At 40.1% G+C, this 18,321-nt stretch overlaps 1 protein-coding gene across 3 annotated transcripts in view; it reads left to right on the top strand.

Annotated features, from left to right (window-relative positions):
- The first annotated feature begins 557 nt into the window (after positions 1–557).
- The window catches only part of LOC148369637 (transcription activator GLI2-like), a 43,478-nt gene continuing 25,714 nt past the window's right edge, over positions 558–18,321 (top strand). Inside the window, exons 1-2 of one of the 3 annotated variants that reach the window (XM_088329990.1) lie at positions 558–762; positions 9,382–9,479. In XM_088329990.1, coding sequence (XP_088186116.1) covers positions 9,392–9,479 — 88 coding nt within the window. In that variant the 5' untranslated portion in view covers positions 558–762; positions 9,382–9,391. Of the gene's footprint in view, positions 767–9,381; positions 9,480–18,321 lie in introns of all 3 variants that reach the window. The other 2 variants (XM_088329989.1, XM_088329991.1) reach the window with 2 other exon arrangements.

Below are 18,321 nucleotides of genomic sequence, written 5' to 3'. Positions count from 1 at the left end.
CCTGGAGTTGTTGGGGTTTCTTTTTTTAAATTATTTTAATAAAATTAGAATTCAATTTATAAACTTTCACCTACACTTGGTGTGTTTTATTTAAATGTATTTATTGAACAAAGTGTTAATATGACAAAGGTTAATCTGGAGTTTTTGCTATTACATGTTGTATTTTTCTCAATTTCTCAACAGTTGATTTTGAATTCACTGTAACCTTGTATCAGATGAATAAATGATATAAACAAATATATAAATGCAATTTTAATGACATTTGACAATTGTTAACCTGGAGTTGCTTTATGTTTAATTAATTGAATATTCATGAAATTTGCCCCGCGACCCTACTGAGGATAAGCAGTGCAGATTTGGAATGAAGGAAATTTGTCATGTCTTAACCAGTGTCTTTTGTTACTTTTGTCAGTTTTTCTATGACTTCTGCACTGTGATTGCATATCTTCAATAACCAATCAGGGAGAACCGATAGGGGAGGGGGCGCATGGGGGAGTCGGAAAAGGGGGGCTTTTTAGGTTTTGGGGGTGTGAGAGGGTTTGCAATGGAGAGTTGCGCTCGAGAGCAGCATGCTCAGATTCTATCTTGCGGCAACGCCCCCCAAAAAAGTTCTGCAGGTTCATTTGGAAATAGTCGCAAGCTCAGCAGAGGGAAGGTCCAAACAACTGAACCATATTGAACTTCTGGATCCTCAAACTACAAACTTTGATTTGAGCGCGTGCATTTGAACTGGACATTGCAAGGACAAAAAAAGCAGTCAAAGTAGGTGAGTGTAACTAATTCAAATTTAATCCATTTTTATGTTTTCATCTATTTTTAAAATATGTCAGAGTAGTTATTAAAAAAAACATCAATTAATATTACACTTGCAATAGAAAACATACACACACTCATATTTTATTTCTAAATTCTTATTTTAGCACAATTTTGCTGCAAATGTAATTACAAAATATTCAAGTTAATATAAATAGAAAATAAAAATCGCTGGGGTTATAAGATAAAGCTATGATTTACACTGCTTAAGTTATCTCTAACTCTGAACTCTTCAATGTTGAATTTTAACACCAAAGGTGTGACTTTTCACCTAGCGTTAAACTTAACTAGCAGACGTTAATGCAAGTGCTGTGTAAAATAACTTTTATCAGAGTAAAATTAACTAAGAACTTTATATTCAGTGTACATTTCACTGGGTTAGTGTTAAAATTGACCATTTTGGTGATAAATTAACATTGGTTATTTAACTATGTACAATTTAGGACTGTAACCAATACAGTACTTTGTAAATACTGCTTTGTCATTATATATATATAATATATACACAGACACACCCTTTTGTTTTTACCTTTTATGTCTTATTACCATTACATGCTTTCATGGAGTGCCACATTTGAAATCCATGTAAACAAATGTATATGAAGACAATTCACTATGCCTCTGCATACATTTCTGTGCCATTTCTTATCCAAGCAGTAACTAGTGACTCAAGATAAAATGGAAATGTTACTTCTGCAAACAAATATAAATCAAGTTTTGCATCTTTATTTTGCAAAACGAACAAAATATGGCACAAGGCCCACCAAGTTTTTTTGCAGGCGAGTGCTGCTTTTTTGTTGTTGTTGATTTGCATGAAGGGTTAGTAGTTCGAACCATATTTCTAGTCAAGTAAATTTATTCCTATAGCCCTAGATCAAAGTGTCAAAGCGCTGCAAAGGAAAACATTACAACAGCCCCTGATCTGAACCCAACATTTTGGGCAAGGAAAATAACTTGTCATGTTCTAGGTTGAATACATTTTATTACTAGGTTTAAATACCTGCACTGTATAAGTCACTGAGCGACTCGCGTATGAATTTATTTATTTTTACAATTTTGTGAGGATTGATCATGTATTTGAAGAACACTGACCATGTCAATGATAGCTCATATCAGTTAGAAAGCAAATGACCTTGAAAGTCAAAATGACTTATCACTGGTGAGCTACTTTCAGAACCTTGGTGTTTGGTTTGGTGGAAGAATTTCAAGTGCAGACAAATCTTTAATAGGGATCAAGGAAGTAATAAAAGGCACTCTGAGTAGGGCGAGAATAGACAAACTTTTGAAAAACACAGTCCATTAAAAAGCAATGCTAGAATGAATACAAAGTCTTACAAAAGAAGCAAGTCACAGCAGACTTTCTTGCTGGCGTTGTAGAGGGACTAGACAATCCCACAAAGATAGCCAATTAAAGCAGTCCTTAAATACAGACACACACACTCGAGTTCTAATGAGATCTAGGTGTGTCCAATTAGACATTCAGTTGCCATGGTGCACAGAAATCTCACATCTGTTTTTTTAGGCGGTTAAACGGTATCTGAAGGTTGGTGACCAATAGTAAAGGCTAATTCAAGCGATTAGATCTATAGTTGTCTGCTTATTCGTGGCTTTTGAAAAATGTAAGAATGCCAAAACTTCCACAGAAAGGCAAAGGGTGGGACCCTTTACATGGGTTTGTGAGTGGGCAAACATTTTGAGTCAGGGGCCGCATTGGGTTCAAAAATTTGGCAGAAGGGCCAGGCAAGAGGGGGGGAAAAATATTGTTCTTATTTTTTTGGGGTGGGGGGGTTGGTTTTATCTGCCAACATGCAGATGTTTATTTGAATAAATATGCATTTTTATTTATCTTATTTTTCATTTTCCATTTTTTTATTAATTAACTCTTGCAACATTTCTATTCACACGGATTGAAGCAAGAAATGTAATTAAAAAAATGTTTTAGTTCAGCAAGCCAAATTAAAAAGCCTGACAGGCCCTTGATGTGGCCTTCAGGTGTAGTTTTCTCACAAATTCTAGAAACTACTACATTTTGTATCGTTACTTTATTGACGAAAAAACATTTCAATTAAGATCTATTTAGAAAGATAATACTTCAAAGTAAGTATCAATAAGTCAGAGCTAGAAGAGTACATTTAAGAAACGGCTATTTGGGCTTTAGTCAGTGATCAGGAAAGAGTTGCACAAAATATGTTTTTTTTTAATGTGGAGTACTGTATTAATTATTGTATAACTCAAATCGTGTATATTGCACACCGCTTATTTCCTATTGGATTTTTAAAAAAATTTTGTTTAGCTTTTTCTTAGCTCAAACTTTGCAGTCGGATGCCACAGGAATCAAACTCAGGTCGCAGCAAAAAGAGCACCATATTCTATTGACTGGGCAGCACGGCGGCGCAGTGGTTATTGTGAGTGTGGCACAGTTCTGAGGTCATGGGTTCAAATCCAGCTACCAACCTTCCTGTGCGGAGTTTGTGTGTTCTCCCCGTGCTTGCGTGGGTTTTCTCCGGGCACTCCGGTTTGCTCCCACATTCAAAAAACATGCATGTCAGGTTAATTGGCCGGTCAAAATTGTAAATGAGCGAGCGAATTGTCTGTGTGCCCTGCAATTGGCTGGCAACCAGTTCAGGATGTCCCGTGCCCACTGCCCGAAGATGGCTCGGATGGGCTCCAGCACCCCCGCGACCCTACTGTGGATAAGTGGTGCAAATAATGGATGGATAATGGATGGATTCTATCAACTGCAACACGAGTGATATAGATGACACACCAAAAGACAATACATTTTATCTCATTATCACATCGTTTTAGTCACGGTACCAGAGACTTGTACATTTTACATTATAGTCTATTATTCTAAGCACTGGAAGTGACACATCTATTACAATTGTATGAAATGTAATGCACAACTAAATTAATATTCATCTCTGGTACTGTGACCAGAGATAGTGTGATAATGAGGTAGAACCCAATGCCTTTCGGATCACTGGTGGTTGAGTGGTTAGAGTCCAGCGCTCTCACTGCTGTGACCAAGGTTGAAATCCTGTTACACCCAAACTTTGAGTTCTTTTTTTGGGTAAAATAAAAATGCACGTAATAAATAAATAAAAACAGTTCTTTTTTCTTTGTCTGGCGGTCGGATTAAACAGCTGTATGTGGCCTGCGGGATGTCATTTGCCTGCCCCTGAGTCAATGTCATGTGGAAATGTCATATCCATCACGTGACTGTAAGATGACATGTGTGTAATAAAGATGGAGGCAGGGTCCTAAATATGTGACGGTCATGTCATTTTCACGTACCACCCTTAGTGCTTTAGTACTTATTATACATTTTATTTAGAAGCACCGTTCAGGTTGACCAAGGTCGCTATACACAGAATATAGAAGACTAATATCAATAAAACAAAACAATGAAACAAAAATAAAAACAAAGCACAGTAAAAAAAAACTTTCCTTGCTCATCACTTTGCATCTTTAGAAAGAGTAAAAACTTTCTGCAACATCTCTCCAATTACATGATAATGAGGCCTCAACACTCATGCAAAAAGCTTGAAAATAAATAAGTAAAACTCAATAGCAGTCTTTTGATCATTTGGTCCTTTTTACTTGGCCCTCACAGTAAGTAGCTGGAAGCAAAAGCAGAATTTGGCAGGACTTCTGACGATCTCTCATTCTGGAATCTTCACTCTTTTTCCCCTCTTAATGGAGCTTCTACGATAAGATAAAACAAAAGCGTCCAGCACGTATGTTTGGAAAAATAATTTGCACGTCGTCAAGCGCCTTCATTTGACCCACATTTATTTGATTCCCAATGAGGAACAACAGCAACGATGACTCTTTATATTTAAATAAATAAATAATACAGAAATAAATCCTAGGGCAGCACGGCGACTGAGTGGTGAGCGCGTCTGCTGCACAGTTCTGAGGTCATGGGATCAAGTCAAGTCAAGTCGGCTACCAGCCTTCCTGTGCGGAGTTTGTTCTCCCCGTGCTTGCGTGGGCACTCCTATTTCCTCCCACATTCTAAAAACATGTATGTCAGGTTAATTGGCCGGTCCAAATTGTCCCTAGTTGTAAATGAGCAAGTGAGTTGGATGTCTTTGTGTGCCCTGTGATTGGCTGGCAACCAGTTCAGTGTGTCCCCTGCCCACTGCCCAAAGATAGATGGGCTCCAGCAACCCCACAACCCTACTGAGGATAAGCGATGCAGATAATGGATGGAAATAAATCCTAGTAAATATTAAAAATAGTCAATTTGAAAAACTATGTATGTTCTCCCCCGTGCTTGCGTGGGTTTCCTCCGGGCACTCCGGTTTCCTCCCACATTCCAAAGACATGCATTTAAGGTGGATTGGCCGGTCCAAATTGTCCCTAGGTGTGAATGAGCGAGCGATTTGTCTGTCCCTGTGTGCCCTGTGATTGGCTGGCAACCAGTTCAGGGTGTCCCCTGCCCACTGCCCGATGATTGCTGGGTTGGGCTCCAGCACCCCCGCGACCCTAATGAGAGAGAGAGAGCCTCACTCAAAAGGGAGCTGAGAAAATTGCCCACCATCTTAGCACTACAGGTCCCCAAAAAGCTAAAAAAAAAAAAAAAGCTGGGCAAAAATGTTAAGTATTATTTTTTTGAATATATTTTCTATTTTAAAATAATTTTAAATTTAGTACAAAAAAAAACAATGATAATGGGCACATTTTTTTTCCCAAAGAAAAACCATTTTTTGATTGTTTTTTGTAGGGATGCATTGCTGTGTAGTTATTTTAGCCGACATTTTCTAAACTGCTACACATTTAAACTTTTTATATAACCTCATTGTTACAATCTCAAGATCAGAACAACACGCTACAAACTAAAATTTGTAAATGGCCGTAACCGAGCAGAACCACGCACAGGTCAAAACAAGCTGACGTGCGATTGGTCCCATAAATTTCAACGTCATCCGCTTGCTTTTATTTGCACGCCAACCAAACACGCAATAAACAACTCGCTTTGCTCGTAAGCCGCGCTCTCTTTTCCACTCTAGCATTTTTTTACGGTGGCACTATTATTCAAAGGAGAATAGGTGGCGGGCTCGACCATAAATTCCAGCAAGTGGCCCTTGTGAGGAATTGACAGAGATTTTACTCTAGTGCGGCGTGACCTTTTGCGTGCTCGTTTGTTAGGGTGACAAGAGCGCCGTTCATAATTCAACCCTGAAATTCATTATTCTTGGCCCGTAATCCCCATCTGCAATTGGACGCTGGCGGTTAATGTTTGTCTTCCTTACAGTAGAAGATGTGTGTCAACGTGAGACTTGCAAAATTAACCATAAATTCCGGGTTACAAACTGCTAATTTGTTGTTACATTTTAAACACTGCGGCTTTATATACCTTGCTAAATACAGCTTATTCTTTTTTGTTGTGGGGGCACAAGGAAAAGGGCAAGCTGATCTCCACAACGCATGCACTCTAGGTAGAAAATACAATGTTGACGCCTGAAAACATATAGACAGACATGGGAGCTTGAGCCATATGCCTCCAGCATCAAGCTCCCACTTGTCTGCATTAACTATGAGTTGCACAGTACATGTCTGTTTTGTGTTCTTATTATGATTCATCTCTGTGAGATTGTATATCCATTTATTTAGATTTTCTTTAGTTTTCATCATCACTGGTATTGGGCGGCATTGGCTCAGGAAGTACAGCACTCGTCTGGGGATCAAGACATCGCAGGTTCGAACCCCGGCTCCTCCGCGTTACATTTTGAAGTGTCTTTGAGTAAGACACTGAACCCCTAATGCCCCCAAGAAGCAGGTTAGCGCCTTGCATGGCTGCACGGCCGCTATTGGTGTGTGAGTGTGTGTGAATGGGTAAATGTGAAGCACATTGTAAGGAGCTTTGGGAAATCTTCATTGACTTGAAAAGTGCTATATAAATGCAGATCATTTCATTTCATTTCACTTCACCCTTCCAGAGAAACTAGTCTATATATTTGCCAACATTGTTCATATATTACATTGTAGTTGCAAACTACAAACTGCGAGGTTTGAAAGTACTTTGTTAGATAAATAGAACATCCTCACATAATTTAAACTTTTTCACCCACAAATCAAGTCCTCAAACTACACATCTGAGTTGAACAGCAGTGGATGTTATCGATCAAATACACACACTTGTCTGAATCATTGGCGTCAATGTCAGGTTGCTGAAGTTTCCTTTAATCCTCAGGGAGCATTAACAATCTACCCTATCCTGGTCATATCCCTCAAGAGGGGTGACCGACAGCAAGACAAACACATAAACAAAAACAAAGAAAATAAAAAAATGGAAAAAGTAGCAAAAAAACACACTCCAAATTTTTGGGGGGACCCTGGCCAACCCAAATGCCCAAACAGCCAAACAAGTTAAGCACCTCGACATCAAAGTTGGTCAGTCTTTCGTCCCTCCGGATGAAACGGGACACAAGAAAGTGGCCATGTCAGGGTGACACAACACACTCTTCTGTTAAACAGCAGGGCCCGACAGCTTTTACTGGTTTACCCCTGCCGCATCATACGGTGTCCTGCTCATCCCTTAGAACGCGTCCAAACATCTTACTGTCCTTTCATGACACCTCTCCACTCATTCCTATCACCAACAGCACAATCACACTCTCATACAGTGCCCTCTCAACATCCATACTCATACTCTAGTTGCTCATCACTCTCCTCAGAGCACCCAAAACCTTGCTAATCCTTAGGGAACATTAACAAACAAATGCTATTTGGTCCAGTATTGCAACAACCACCAATGACGACAACAAAAAAGACATATTTGTGTTGCAATCTGGCACTATTCTCCAAATTATGGATATAGGGCTCAGATTTTACTCAACACAGCCCTCGTTCGCGTACTAAATATGTGCTCGTCTTTGTATTCGCCATCTTGAATGATCACATGATCCGAAAAAAATTGGTTTAAAAAACTTGTAGCAGAAATGAAAAACAACAAAGCTGAAAATGCCATCAGGTTTGCCGGGACACGGCGCCATTGGCGGTATGCAGTCAAATAAGTCAACACCATATTCCTCACGCAGTTTCTGCAGGTGTGAACCGGGTTTAAAATGTAAGAAAGTTTATTTTTGGCTATTTGAGCTCGAGGCATTAAATCCGGTGTGGCTTTTACAAAGACAAAACTGAGTTTTATTCTTAAATGTGATCATTCGGCTTTAAATCAGATGCACTCTGTAGTCGGAAATTAACGGTAGTTCTTATTTGTGGCACATAATTTCAATGAATTTAATTAAGACAAAGCAGAGGGAAGAAAAAAATTTGAATTTGTGTGTGGTGGATGTTATTTCCTTCATCAAAATGACAACAGCTTCTGGATACTCAGCAGTTATTATTCTCTCAGAGATGTATTAATAGTGCTGTGGTCGTGCAAAAATGTTCTATTGGCAGATAATTTTGCCCAAATTTACTTGAAATATTTGTATATATCCATCTATCCATCCATTATCAGCATCGCTTATCCTCAGTAGGGTAGCGGGGGTGCTGGAGCCCATCCCAGCTATCTTCAGGCAGTGGGCAGGGGACACCCTGAACTGGTTGCCAGCCAGTCACAGGGCACACAAAGACAGACAAGTCGCTCGCTCATTCACACCTAGGGACAATTTGGACCGGACAACTAACCTGACATGCATATTTTTGGAAAGTGGGAGGAAACTGGAGTGCCCGGAGAACATGCAAACTCCGCACAGGAAGGCTGGTACCTGGATTTGATTCCATGACGGCAGAACTGTGCCACAGACGCACTAACCACTCAGCCGCGTGCAGCTATTTGTATCCAGTTACTGAAAATTACAAGATTTCTTTTAAATTTAGTAGAATACAAAAATACCTGCAATTAGTTAAACTACAGAGAGTGGAACAAACATTTTCTCAAAGTTCTTTTTACAACAGAAAATAGGGGATGTTTTTTCTTTCTTTCCGAATTTCCTTAAGGATTTATTTTTTCTTTGGATTTTTTTCTGCAGTTGTTTTCTCTCTCTCTGGATTTTAATTCTTTCGTTCTTGAAATCTTTCTGGATCACTTTGTTTATTTAATTATTTCTGGATTTCTTGTCTTCCTGGAAGTCATTCGGGGTTTCCTCTCTTTCTAGATGTATTTTATTTGGGGAATTCTCCCTGGATAGACTTTCTTTCATTCAGGAATTTTTTCTAGACTTCCTTTCTTTCTGGGTATCTTTCTGGATTCTTTCTTTCTCTATCTTTGCGTTTCTGATTCAACAAATGGGCTTTTTTTAAACATCTCATTTACAGGAAATTAGTGAGATCCCTTATGAAGTATTATGAAGATGTATGAATATGTCCCTCAGCTAACCACAGAGAGAGAATTTTCACTGCGTGTACTTCTACTTCCATCTTTTTCTTTTTAATGAAAAAGAATAGAGCCACTTCCTTTGGATGAGGGTTGGCTGCATTCCATCCAAAAAATGATCAGAAAAGTTACGCCAAGAAAAAAAAGCTGCTGATAGAGTTGTGGAAAGCATGAAGATGAGGCTCTTTGGACAAATGCAACTTGCTGACCACAAAAAATGTCCTCTGGCTTTTCAGATGCTCGGCCATGGAGGCAACTCGAGCTGAAGAAATAAAAGACAAAATGGACGGCAGCAGTTTTGGAGACCTCCTAAAAAAGCCCTTTGAGAACAGAGGTAACTCTCAACTTTGTGGATGTTGTCTTTGAGCAGCTTTGGTGGGCGTCTGATGAAATCATCAAATATACATATCAAAGATGAATTAAGCACTCGTGGCCCGGCCGTCAAGAGTGCTGAAGAAGCCAAAGCGTGAAAGTGCATGACTAATTACAGAGGCCGGGCCTAAGAGCGTGTAAGCGCTGATCAATAGGCCACGTGGCCAAAGAAGACAGGTGAGTGTTTGGCTTGGAGAACTCAAGGACTGATGAGCGCTCCCGTCATGATTTAAAGATTCGCAAGCGTGTGGGATGAAAGCCAAGCATAAAAAAAAAAAACTTAAAAAAACCTCGCATACACTCAACTGAACGGTGACGGTAGAAGACATTCAAAATTCCAAATAGAACGTGCACGTCAAGACCAAACGACGCAACTGGAACTCCCGTGAGGAGGAAGGTCTTTGAGAGGTATTCGAGACCATTGAAAGTGATTGAAGAACACTGCCACCTAAACTTTGAAGTGAAAGTGGGTGCTTGTGTTGCGCCAAGCTAGCTCTGCCTTGAAGAAACGATGCTTTCATGAGCCAAAGGCGGGCGCGACCTTGTTGAATATTTCAATGAGGCCAACGTTGAGGGCAGCCATGTAACTTGTGATATTCTGATGATCACATGACACAAACGTGTGTTATCTGAAATGATGATGATTTGAGGATAAGCGGTTTCTGAGTTAAGCATTCATTGCGTACAACAGAGGTGTCCAAACATTTCAGAAAGTGGGCCAGGTTTGGTAAGCTGAAAATGGGTGAGGGCCGACTATTCAGCCAGGTGTTCTTTGAACAGTCTTTAATAAATTCACCCTCCGTGAAAGGTTTGCAATACTTGGCAACGTTGTAGCTCACCTTTGTAGCATTCTCATGTGACTCGCAGGGTCTCGTGAAAAAGTGCTGCTGTGCAGTTAAAACAGCTTCAAGTTTCTTCACATTTTCACAACGTCCTTGATATTATCATTTTTGAAAACAGCCATAGTCTTTTGGTAAATTAGGCAAACAGAGTTGTTTTGGATTTTCAGTGAAAAAAATACTCAAATTTCCACTTGTCCTGTCAACTTTCTTTTTTTTGCCAAGTCAGAAATTCTTTTTACCTGCAGTCAACATTGCTGGCGAGCCACCAATTATTATTTTTATGAAGGAGGCCGCGGGTCATTAAAAATTGGTTCAAAGGCCGTAAGTGGCCCCCGGGCCGTACTTTGGACATGCCTGGCGTACACTGACAAGGGTCTGGTAATACTTTGAGACCAGGGACGATTTAAAAGTGAGGGCACTTTCCCAAACGGAGTGGGAAGATAAATCCAAATCTTGATCTTATTCTATGAATCAGAAACTTTACCGGCTTCTCCGGCGTGGTCCCCTTGCTCACCAGGTAACGCCCTAAAAACACATGACTACCTTATGGACAGGTCCTGAAAATAGCTTGCCAATAAAGGGTGGTTTTGATTTTTAGGAAAATTGCTGAACTAGCATGATTTTGTGGTTGACTGAGCCTACTTTATCTCTTCTTCTAATTCATTTCCTTTTAAACTGGAAGCTAATGAGCAACAAAAAGTAACTCTCATGTTCAAAAAGATTTGAGACCCCTGAATTATAACATAGGTCTTTACTAAACTTACCAAGGAGTGCCAAAAACTAGGTGAGCTTGGGCTAAAACGAGTTTGCAAAAAAAAGTTTGAATGAAAACATTCCACTTTTTCAAGATGTCATTTTTTTTTCCTTGCACAAATTAAGATCTAAGTGGCAATGGCAGATACTTTTGCAAATTTATTAATGAAGATAATTCTTCAAATAAATCATAATGTATTATTTGAAATCAAAATTAAGGCTCTTGTTTGATAATTCTTTAAATAAAAAGTCATAAAATTGTAAAAAAATGCCAAACAGGCTAAAAACCTTCTCATGGCACAAAAACAAACACAAATGAAAACATACACATACATAAATATAATATAATATAATATAATATATATACAGTGGGACCTCGCTACTTCGCGGTTCGACGTTCGCGGATTCAGAGCTTCGCGGTCTGTAATGGTAAAAAAAAATAAAAAATGTTTTTTTTTTTTTTTAAGGGGCGTCCCTTCTTTGCAGACCAAAACCGCGCTCAGGTGTTGTGCCCAAATCCGACTCCTGTACAAAATCCTCCCCCCCTCACGCGGGGGGGGGGGGAAGATTCTGCGCTCCCGACAGGCCGGCCTCCGCGCGGAGCGCCCGACCCGCTCGGCTTGTTGCGGTGTCGTGCGTATCGCTCCCGAAAGTACCCGCACCGCGGGTTAGGGGCTCGCTCGCGACCCTAATAAGGATAAGCGGGGCAGATAATGAGATGAGATTTTTTTTTTTCTTCGTTTTGAAGGGGCGTCGCTTCTTCGCAGATTTTCACTTATCGCGGGTGGTTTTGGTCCCCATTAACCGCGATAACCGAGGTCTTACTGTATACATATATATATATATATATATATATATATATATATATATATATATATATATTATACCAAACCCACTTCCCCCATCCCCCTAGTGGAAGGTGGCTGGAGTCAAAAACACATGCACATTCCCAAACATACCTTATGGTCACGTTGAGTCTGGATGGTGTCATAATAATCTGTGGTTTGCAATAATCTGTGGTCTGTGCAGCCCTTTGAGACTCTTTGTGATTAAGGGCTATACAAATAAACATGACTTGACTTGACTTAACTTTGATTCTTACTTGTGATATTTCCCTCTTCCGAACCTGACACTGAACATTAAGCCCACCGCACAACAAGGGGTGAGTTGCTGTGCAATGCAACCCTTCATCAGCACAGACACCTGACACCATACACTGGTTTACCCCCTTTGCATCATCATAGTCGAAATCAGTCATTTTCAACTATCTTCGCCATTCACATCCCTCCCTTGCACATACTCTTGCATCCATTAAATTAGCCAATCTAGTCAGATCACATGTATTTGTATAGCCATTAATCACAAAAATCAAAGGACTGCACAGGATTGGAATGACACCATCGCCTGATCTTAAACCAACATGCGGCCAAGGAAAAACTCAAAAACTCAGCGTGAGGAAAAAAGAAACCTTGAGAAGGGGCCTCACCAGTGGTAATCACCCTTCCAGGATGGCCAGGGTGCAATAGATTTAGCATTGGGTAACAATACACAAGAATGGTGAACATTAAAAAAAAACATACAGTAGGTAATATGTAGAAATCTTTCCTGAAAGTGCATGACATCTCACATCGAGAACACGTTTCACCCCATTCATCCAACCATATTTGGGCCTTCTTCTTATTTTGTTTCGCACCACTTCTACACCACATTCTCTTTTAGTCAAAAGGCCTTCGTCCACTCATTCTATATGTCCAAACCATCTTTGACCATTTTCATCAACCCTCTGAGCAAACTATCTCGCCACACCAGTTACTTACTTTCTCATTCCTTAACCAATCGAGTTGTCTCACTCCACAAATACTATGCAAACATCTAATTTCAAAGATATTTACCCAATTAGACGCATTTACTCTCAAACCACATGCTTCAGAGCCATACAACAACACCACATCTTCATGCAATCCTCGCTTTGCATCCATTCGCACATCTCCACCTTTGAAGAATCCGTTTAGCACACCAATTGCCTTGCACCCTTTACCAAGCCTCTTCTTTACGCCTTTACGCCACCACCTCCTATTTTAAACCATCTACCTCCTGCAACTTTACACCAATCAACAAAAATTCTAATCCACATACCTCACCACCTCTTGAACACCTCGTTACCTTGGTATGCATTAATCTTAAGCTTCCTTCAACAGCAAACAACGGCTAATTTACCTACAACTACCCTCACACACAATACCTGCTCTCCCTGCTCTTACACGCACCTCACGCACTACTCCGAAATCTATATACAAATTGAACAGCCAATGTTTACGTGTGTGTGAGAACAGAGTAACTTGTCAAAAGCTTTTCCTTCAAAATAAATACATTTTACTGTCTGTATTTATCTTTACCTTTTTGTACATTTTAGCTAATGTGATGCAAAACGTATTCTTATTTTTCACAATCCAAGTCACCCGTCTTCCTCCATGATGGCAAACAGAGCTTAACAATAAAAGATATTAGTTGAACTTTCTCTTATTTAAATGTGCAGTGAACAACATGACAACAAAGAGGCTGAAGCCAATCAGATAGCGGCTAACAGAGTCATTACTTACGGCATTTCTCTGCATTAGTGTAAGTCTGGCTTGGCGGCACCTGATAAGTGAACAACGCAGCCAGACGGGGGCCAGGTCCTTCAGGCCGAAACTAATATACGGTGCACACTTTTACAGAGAAGGGATGCTACCGAAGTCCCGACCACCTCCAAGCCTCCACATCGGCTGTTTTATATTCGCGAGGCTCGGTTATTTATTTGGAACAATTTCCTCTCTATCACACAAGGCGGCTAATGCCCAGTTTTAATACCTTATTTACACATGGAAACGTGTGCGGAGGGGATGAAAATGAATGGACCCCCGCTCTCTCCTCCGATCTGTTATATCACAGTTTAACAATCTGGATTGCTAATAGAACCATTTATCATGGCACGCTCATTTATTCAGCGGGAGCGACCCAGGTCTCGGTCCCAGAGGCCTATGGAAATGGGGTGCATGTAATGAAGCTCAAGCGAGAGTCACTTTGTTTAAAAAGTGGAGATGGGGCACTCCGAGTCAATTAGAATGGAGACAGGTGCTTGTGGTCGCTCTCACTACATGTGGTGTGCAGTAAACCCCCTTTTTGGGTATATTTCCCCTGAAAGTGCATCTGAAAAAAATGTTTTCAACACAAAATCCCCCCACTGTCAATTTTAGAAATATAAAATATAAATATTTTTGCACAAAAATATACAGTATACAGTATTTTCCAGACAGTAAGGTGTAGCTAAAAAACACAAACGGAAAAGTGCGCCTAATAACTCGGTGTACTTACAATACTGGAAAATACGATGGATAAGATAGCAAATGCAAATACATTTTGCTACTTGAGGCTTAACAATATTCTGTACTTCCATATTGGTTAAACATTGCTGGCCCAAAATGCATACATTGTATGCAGCCAGATTCAAACCCAAATCGTGACAGTGAGGTCTCCAAAAATTTACTACTAGACCACCAGTGGTACAGCTGTCATTTGTATAGGCATTACAGCTTATCCCATTACTACACTATTTTTACTCACATTACCAGAAACACTGATTTGCATAGTGCATTCAGATAGGTTAAACAGTGTCTTCACGTGCATCAATAACATTGCAAAGGACAGAAACAGAAAACTTTGTATTTCCACTAAATACAAGCATATATATATATATATATATATATATATATATATATATCATCTGCACCGCTTATCCTCAGTAGGGTCGCGGGGGTACTGGAGCCCATCTCAGCTATCTTCGGGAAGGGGGCAGGGGACACCCTATACTGGTTGCCAGCCAGTCGCAGGGCACAAAGAGACAGACAACTCACTCGCTCATTCACACCTAGGGACAATTTGAACCGGCCAATTAACCTGACATGCATGTTTTTGGAATGTGGGAGGAAACCGGAGTGCCCGGAGGAAATTGACACAAGCACGGGGAGAACATGCAAACTCCACACGGGATCTCACAACCTCAGAACTGTGCCGCTTACGCGCTAAACACTGCACCGCCGTGCTGCCCCTATGTATGTATGTATGTATGTATGTAAGTATGAATGCATGTACGTGTAACGGGTGTAATAATAACTTTGTTTTGTTGAAATTCCTGCTGAAATATGTTGTATAGTTTCTGTATAAGTGTCCTGCAATGATGAGTCCCACAGTGCCACCTGCTGGTATGTGGTAAGGTTTTGTTTGGCTTCAGAATTTGCGACAGGAAGGTGGGGGTTTTTGGCAGTCTACAACGAGCTGCCAACGTTAAGACACGATTAATTTTAAACATTAAAACTACAGCTGACAAATCTCTCAACATGCACAGTAATGTGATTGATGTTGTCAAGCTGTTTAGATTTATTTTCGTTTTGTTTCTGTCGCCTTTTATGTTAGTTTTGCCGGACGTTGCATGTTGTTCTAGAATGCTAATTCCCCTTATAGAGATCAAAGCCAGCAGAGAAGCTTACCACGTGTTGTGTTGTGACTCATTCATTTGCAGGTAAATTGTACCTGTTTTTATACTCATTATTGTTATTATTTCTATTTGCTCATATATATAAAAAGGATGATGTTGGTTACAATTCAGACTAAAGAAAATATGTTGAATTCATTGTAAACGTAAAAAAAACACTATACAATCTCTTGTTAAAAGTATCTTGTTAAAAAGGATGTAAAAATGTATTGTGATGGTTGATATTCTAAAATGTATTTTATATAAACTGAAAAGAAAGCTCTTTGATATGTTTGTTTTTGAATTTATTAAAAATAGAAAACTAAGAAATCACATTTACATAAGTATTCACAGCCTTTGCCATGAAGCTCAAAATTGAGCTCAGGTGCATCTTCTTTCCACTGATTATCCCTGAGATCTTTCTATAGCTTAATTGGAGTCCACCTGCAGTAAATTCAGTTGATTGGACATGATTTGGAAAGGCACACACCTGTCTATATAAGGTTGAGTGTGCATGTCAGAGCACAAACACCAAGCATGAAGTCAAAAGAACTGTCTGTAGACCTGCGAGACAGGATTGTCTTGAGGCACAAACCTGGGGAAGGAAACAGAAAAATCTCTGCTGCTTTGAAGGTCCCAATGAGCACAGTGGCCTCCATTATTTGTAAATGGAAGACATTTGGAACCACCAGGACTCTTCCTAAAGCTGTCCGGCCTTCTAAACTGAGCAATCGGGGAAGAAGGGCCTTAGTCAGGGAGGTGACCAAGAACCCGATGGTCACTCTGTCAGAGCTCCAGCGTTCCTCTGTGGAGAGAGGAGAGCCTTCCAGAAGGACAACCATCTCTGCAGCAATCCACCAATCAGGCCTGTATGGTAGAGTAGCCAGACGAAAGCCACTCCTTAGTAAAAGGAACATGGAAGCCCGTCTGGAATTTGCCAAAAAGCACCTGAATGACTCTCATACCATGCGAAACAAAATTCTCTGGTCTGATGAGTCAAAGATTGAACTCTTTGGTGTGAATGCCAGGCGCCATGTTTGGAGGAAACCAGGCACCGCTCATCACCAGGCCAATACCATCCCCACAGTGAAGCATGGTGGTGGCAGCATCATGCTGTGGGGATGTTTTTCAGCAGCAGGAACTGGCAGACTAGTCAGGATAGAAGGAAAAATGAATGCAGCAATATATAGAGATATCCTGGATGAAATCCTGCTCCAGAGCGCTCTTGACCTCAGGCTGGGGCGAAGGTTCATTTTTCAGCAGCACAACGACCCAAAGCACACAGCCAAGATCTCAAAAGATTGGCTTCAGAACCACTCCGTGAATGTCCTGGAGTGGCCCAGCCAGAGTCCAGACTTGAATCCGATCGAACATCTCTGGAGAGATCTGAAAATGCCTGTGCACAAACGTCTCCCATCCAACCTGATTGAGCTTGAGACTTATTGCAAAGAAGAATGGGCAAAACTGCCTAAAGATAGGTGTACTAAGCTTGTGGGATCATATTCAAAAAAACTTGAGGCTGTATTTGCTGCCAAAGGTGGATCAACAAAGTATTAAGCAAAGGCTGTGAATACTTATGTAAATGTGATTTCTTAGTTTTCTATTTTTAATAAATTTTAAAAAAGTAAAAAAAAACTTTTTCACATTGTCATAATGGAGTATTTTGTGTAGAATTTTGAGATAAGAGATTAAATTAATACAATTTGGAATGAGGCTGTAACATAACAAAATGTGGAAAAAGTGAAGCACTGTGAATACTTTCCGGATGCACTGTATGTGTGTGTGCATGTGTTTGTTAAAACGAGAGGTTATTGACACACAGGTGAAGAAGTGGAAAGAAGTGGAAAAGAAACCATAGAAAATAAAACGTAAAAAATGAGGTAAGGTAAAAAAATAGATCACAGTTCTAATTATTTTGCGAAAGTGTGCTCACCCTCTCTGAACTCTAAGACTGACATAAAAATCCAAACTGGGGGTCAGCTCTGATTATCTGTGAGCAAATCTTCATTATTCAAACTAGGCTTTCGTTTTTACATTTGTTTATAAAGTATTTAAGAGAAAGATTCCTTCCATCTTCTCTGTAACCTTTTTTGGACAGAAGAGTCTATATTTTCCCGCATCCCGACCCAGGATAAGCGGACGATAATGGATGTCTATAATTTGTTTTATAAACAATGTCTTTTATTCGGCTTTTACAATCCGAGTGTGAGTGGATCACGGCGAGATTTCTCTAAATTGATGGCACGAGCGAGGTGGGCGGGGCTAGTCTGCATTAGAGAAACATGTTTGTGATAAAGAAGATAAGATTGTGCTGGTTATTGATGATGGCGTTCTCCGAGTGGAGTCTGGTGCTGCCGGAAGAACTCGGGGTGACAGAGGGGTGATCGGGCGTCTGGCAGAGAAAAATGTGCTTGGTCAGAAGAGACGACCACTTATCTTAAAGGAAGGGACGGAGAGTAATAGCCACGACTAGGTTGAAACACCAATTTCAGTGTGTGCGTGTGTTTGGGATAGGAACAAACTAGGTTATAACACAAATATGTTTTCAATTTTCTTAAAACATATTCTGTATTACTGATCATCTTTGTTGGATTCGAGCAGTTTTCATAAAAAATGTGGTATTTCGAAATTTGCTATAAACTACCGTGATATACTACAGAAGATTAATAGTGTTTGGTTACACCGAATAATATTAAACT

Source organism: Urocampus carinirostris, chromosome 3 (genome assembly GCF_059441175.1).
Source record: "Urocampus carinirostris isolate Australia breed hairy pipefish chromosome 3, RoL_Ucar_1.0, whole genome shotgun sequence".
Taxonomy (NCBI): domain Eukaryota; kingdom Metazoa; phylum Chordata; class Actinopteri; order Syngnathiformes; family Syngnathidae; genus Urocampus; species Urocampus carinirostris.
This window is presented reverse-complemented; position numbering and strand designations above follow the sequence as displayed.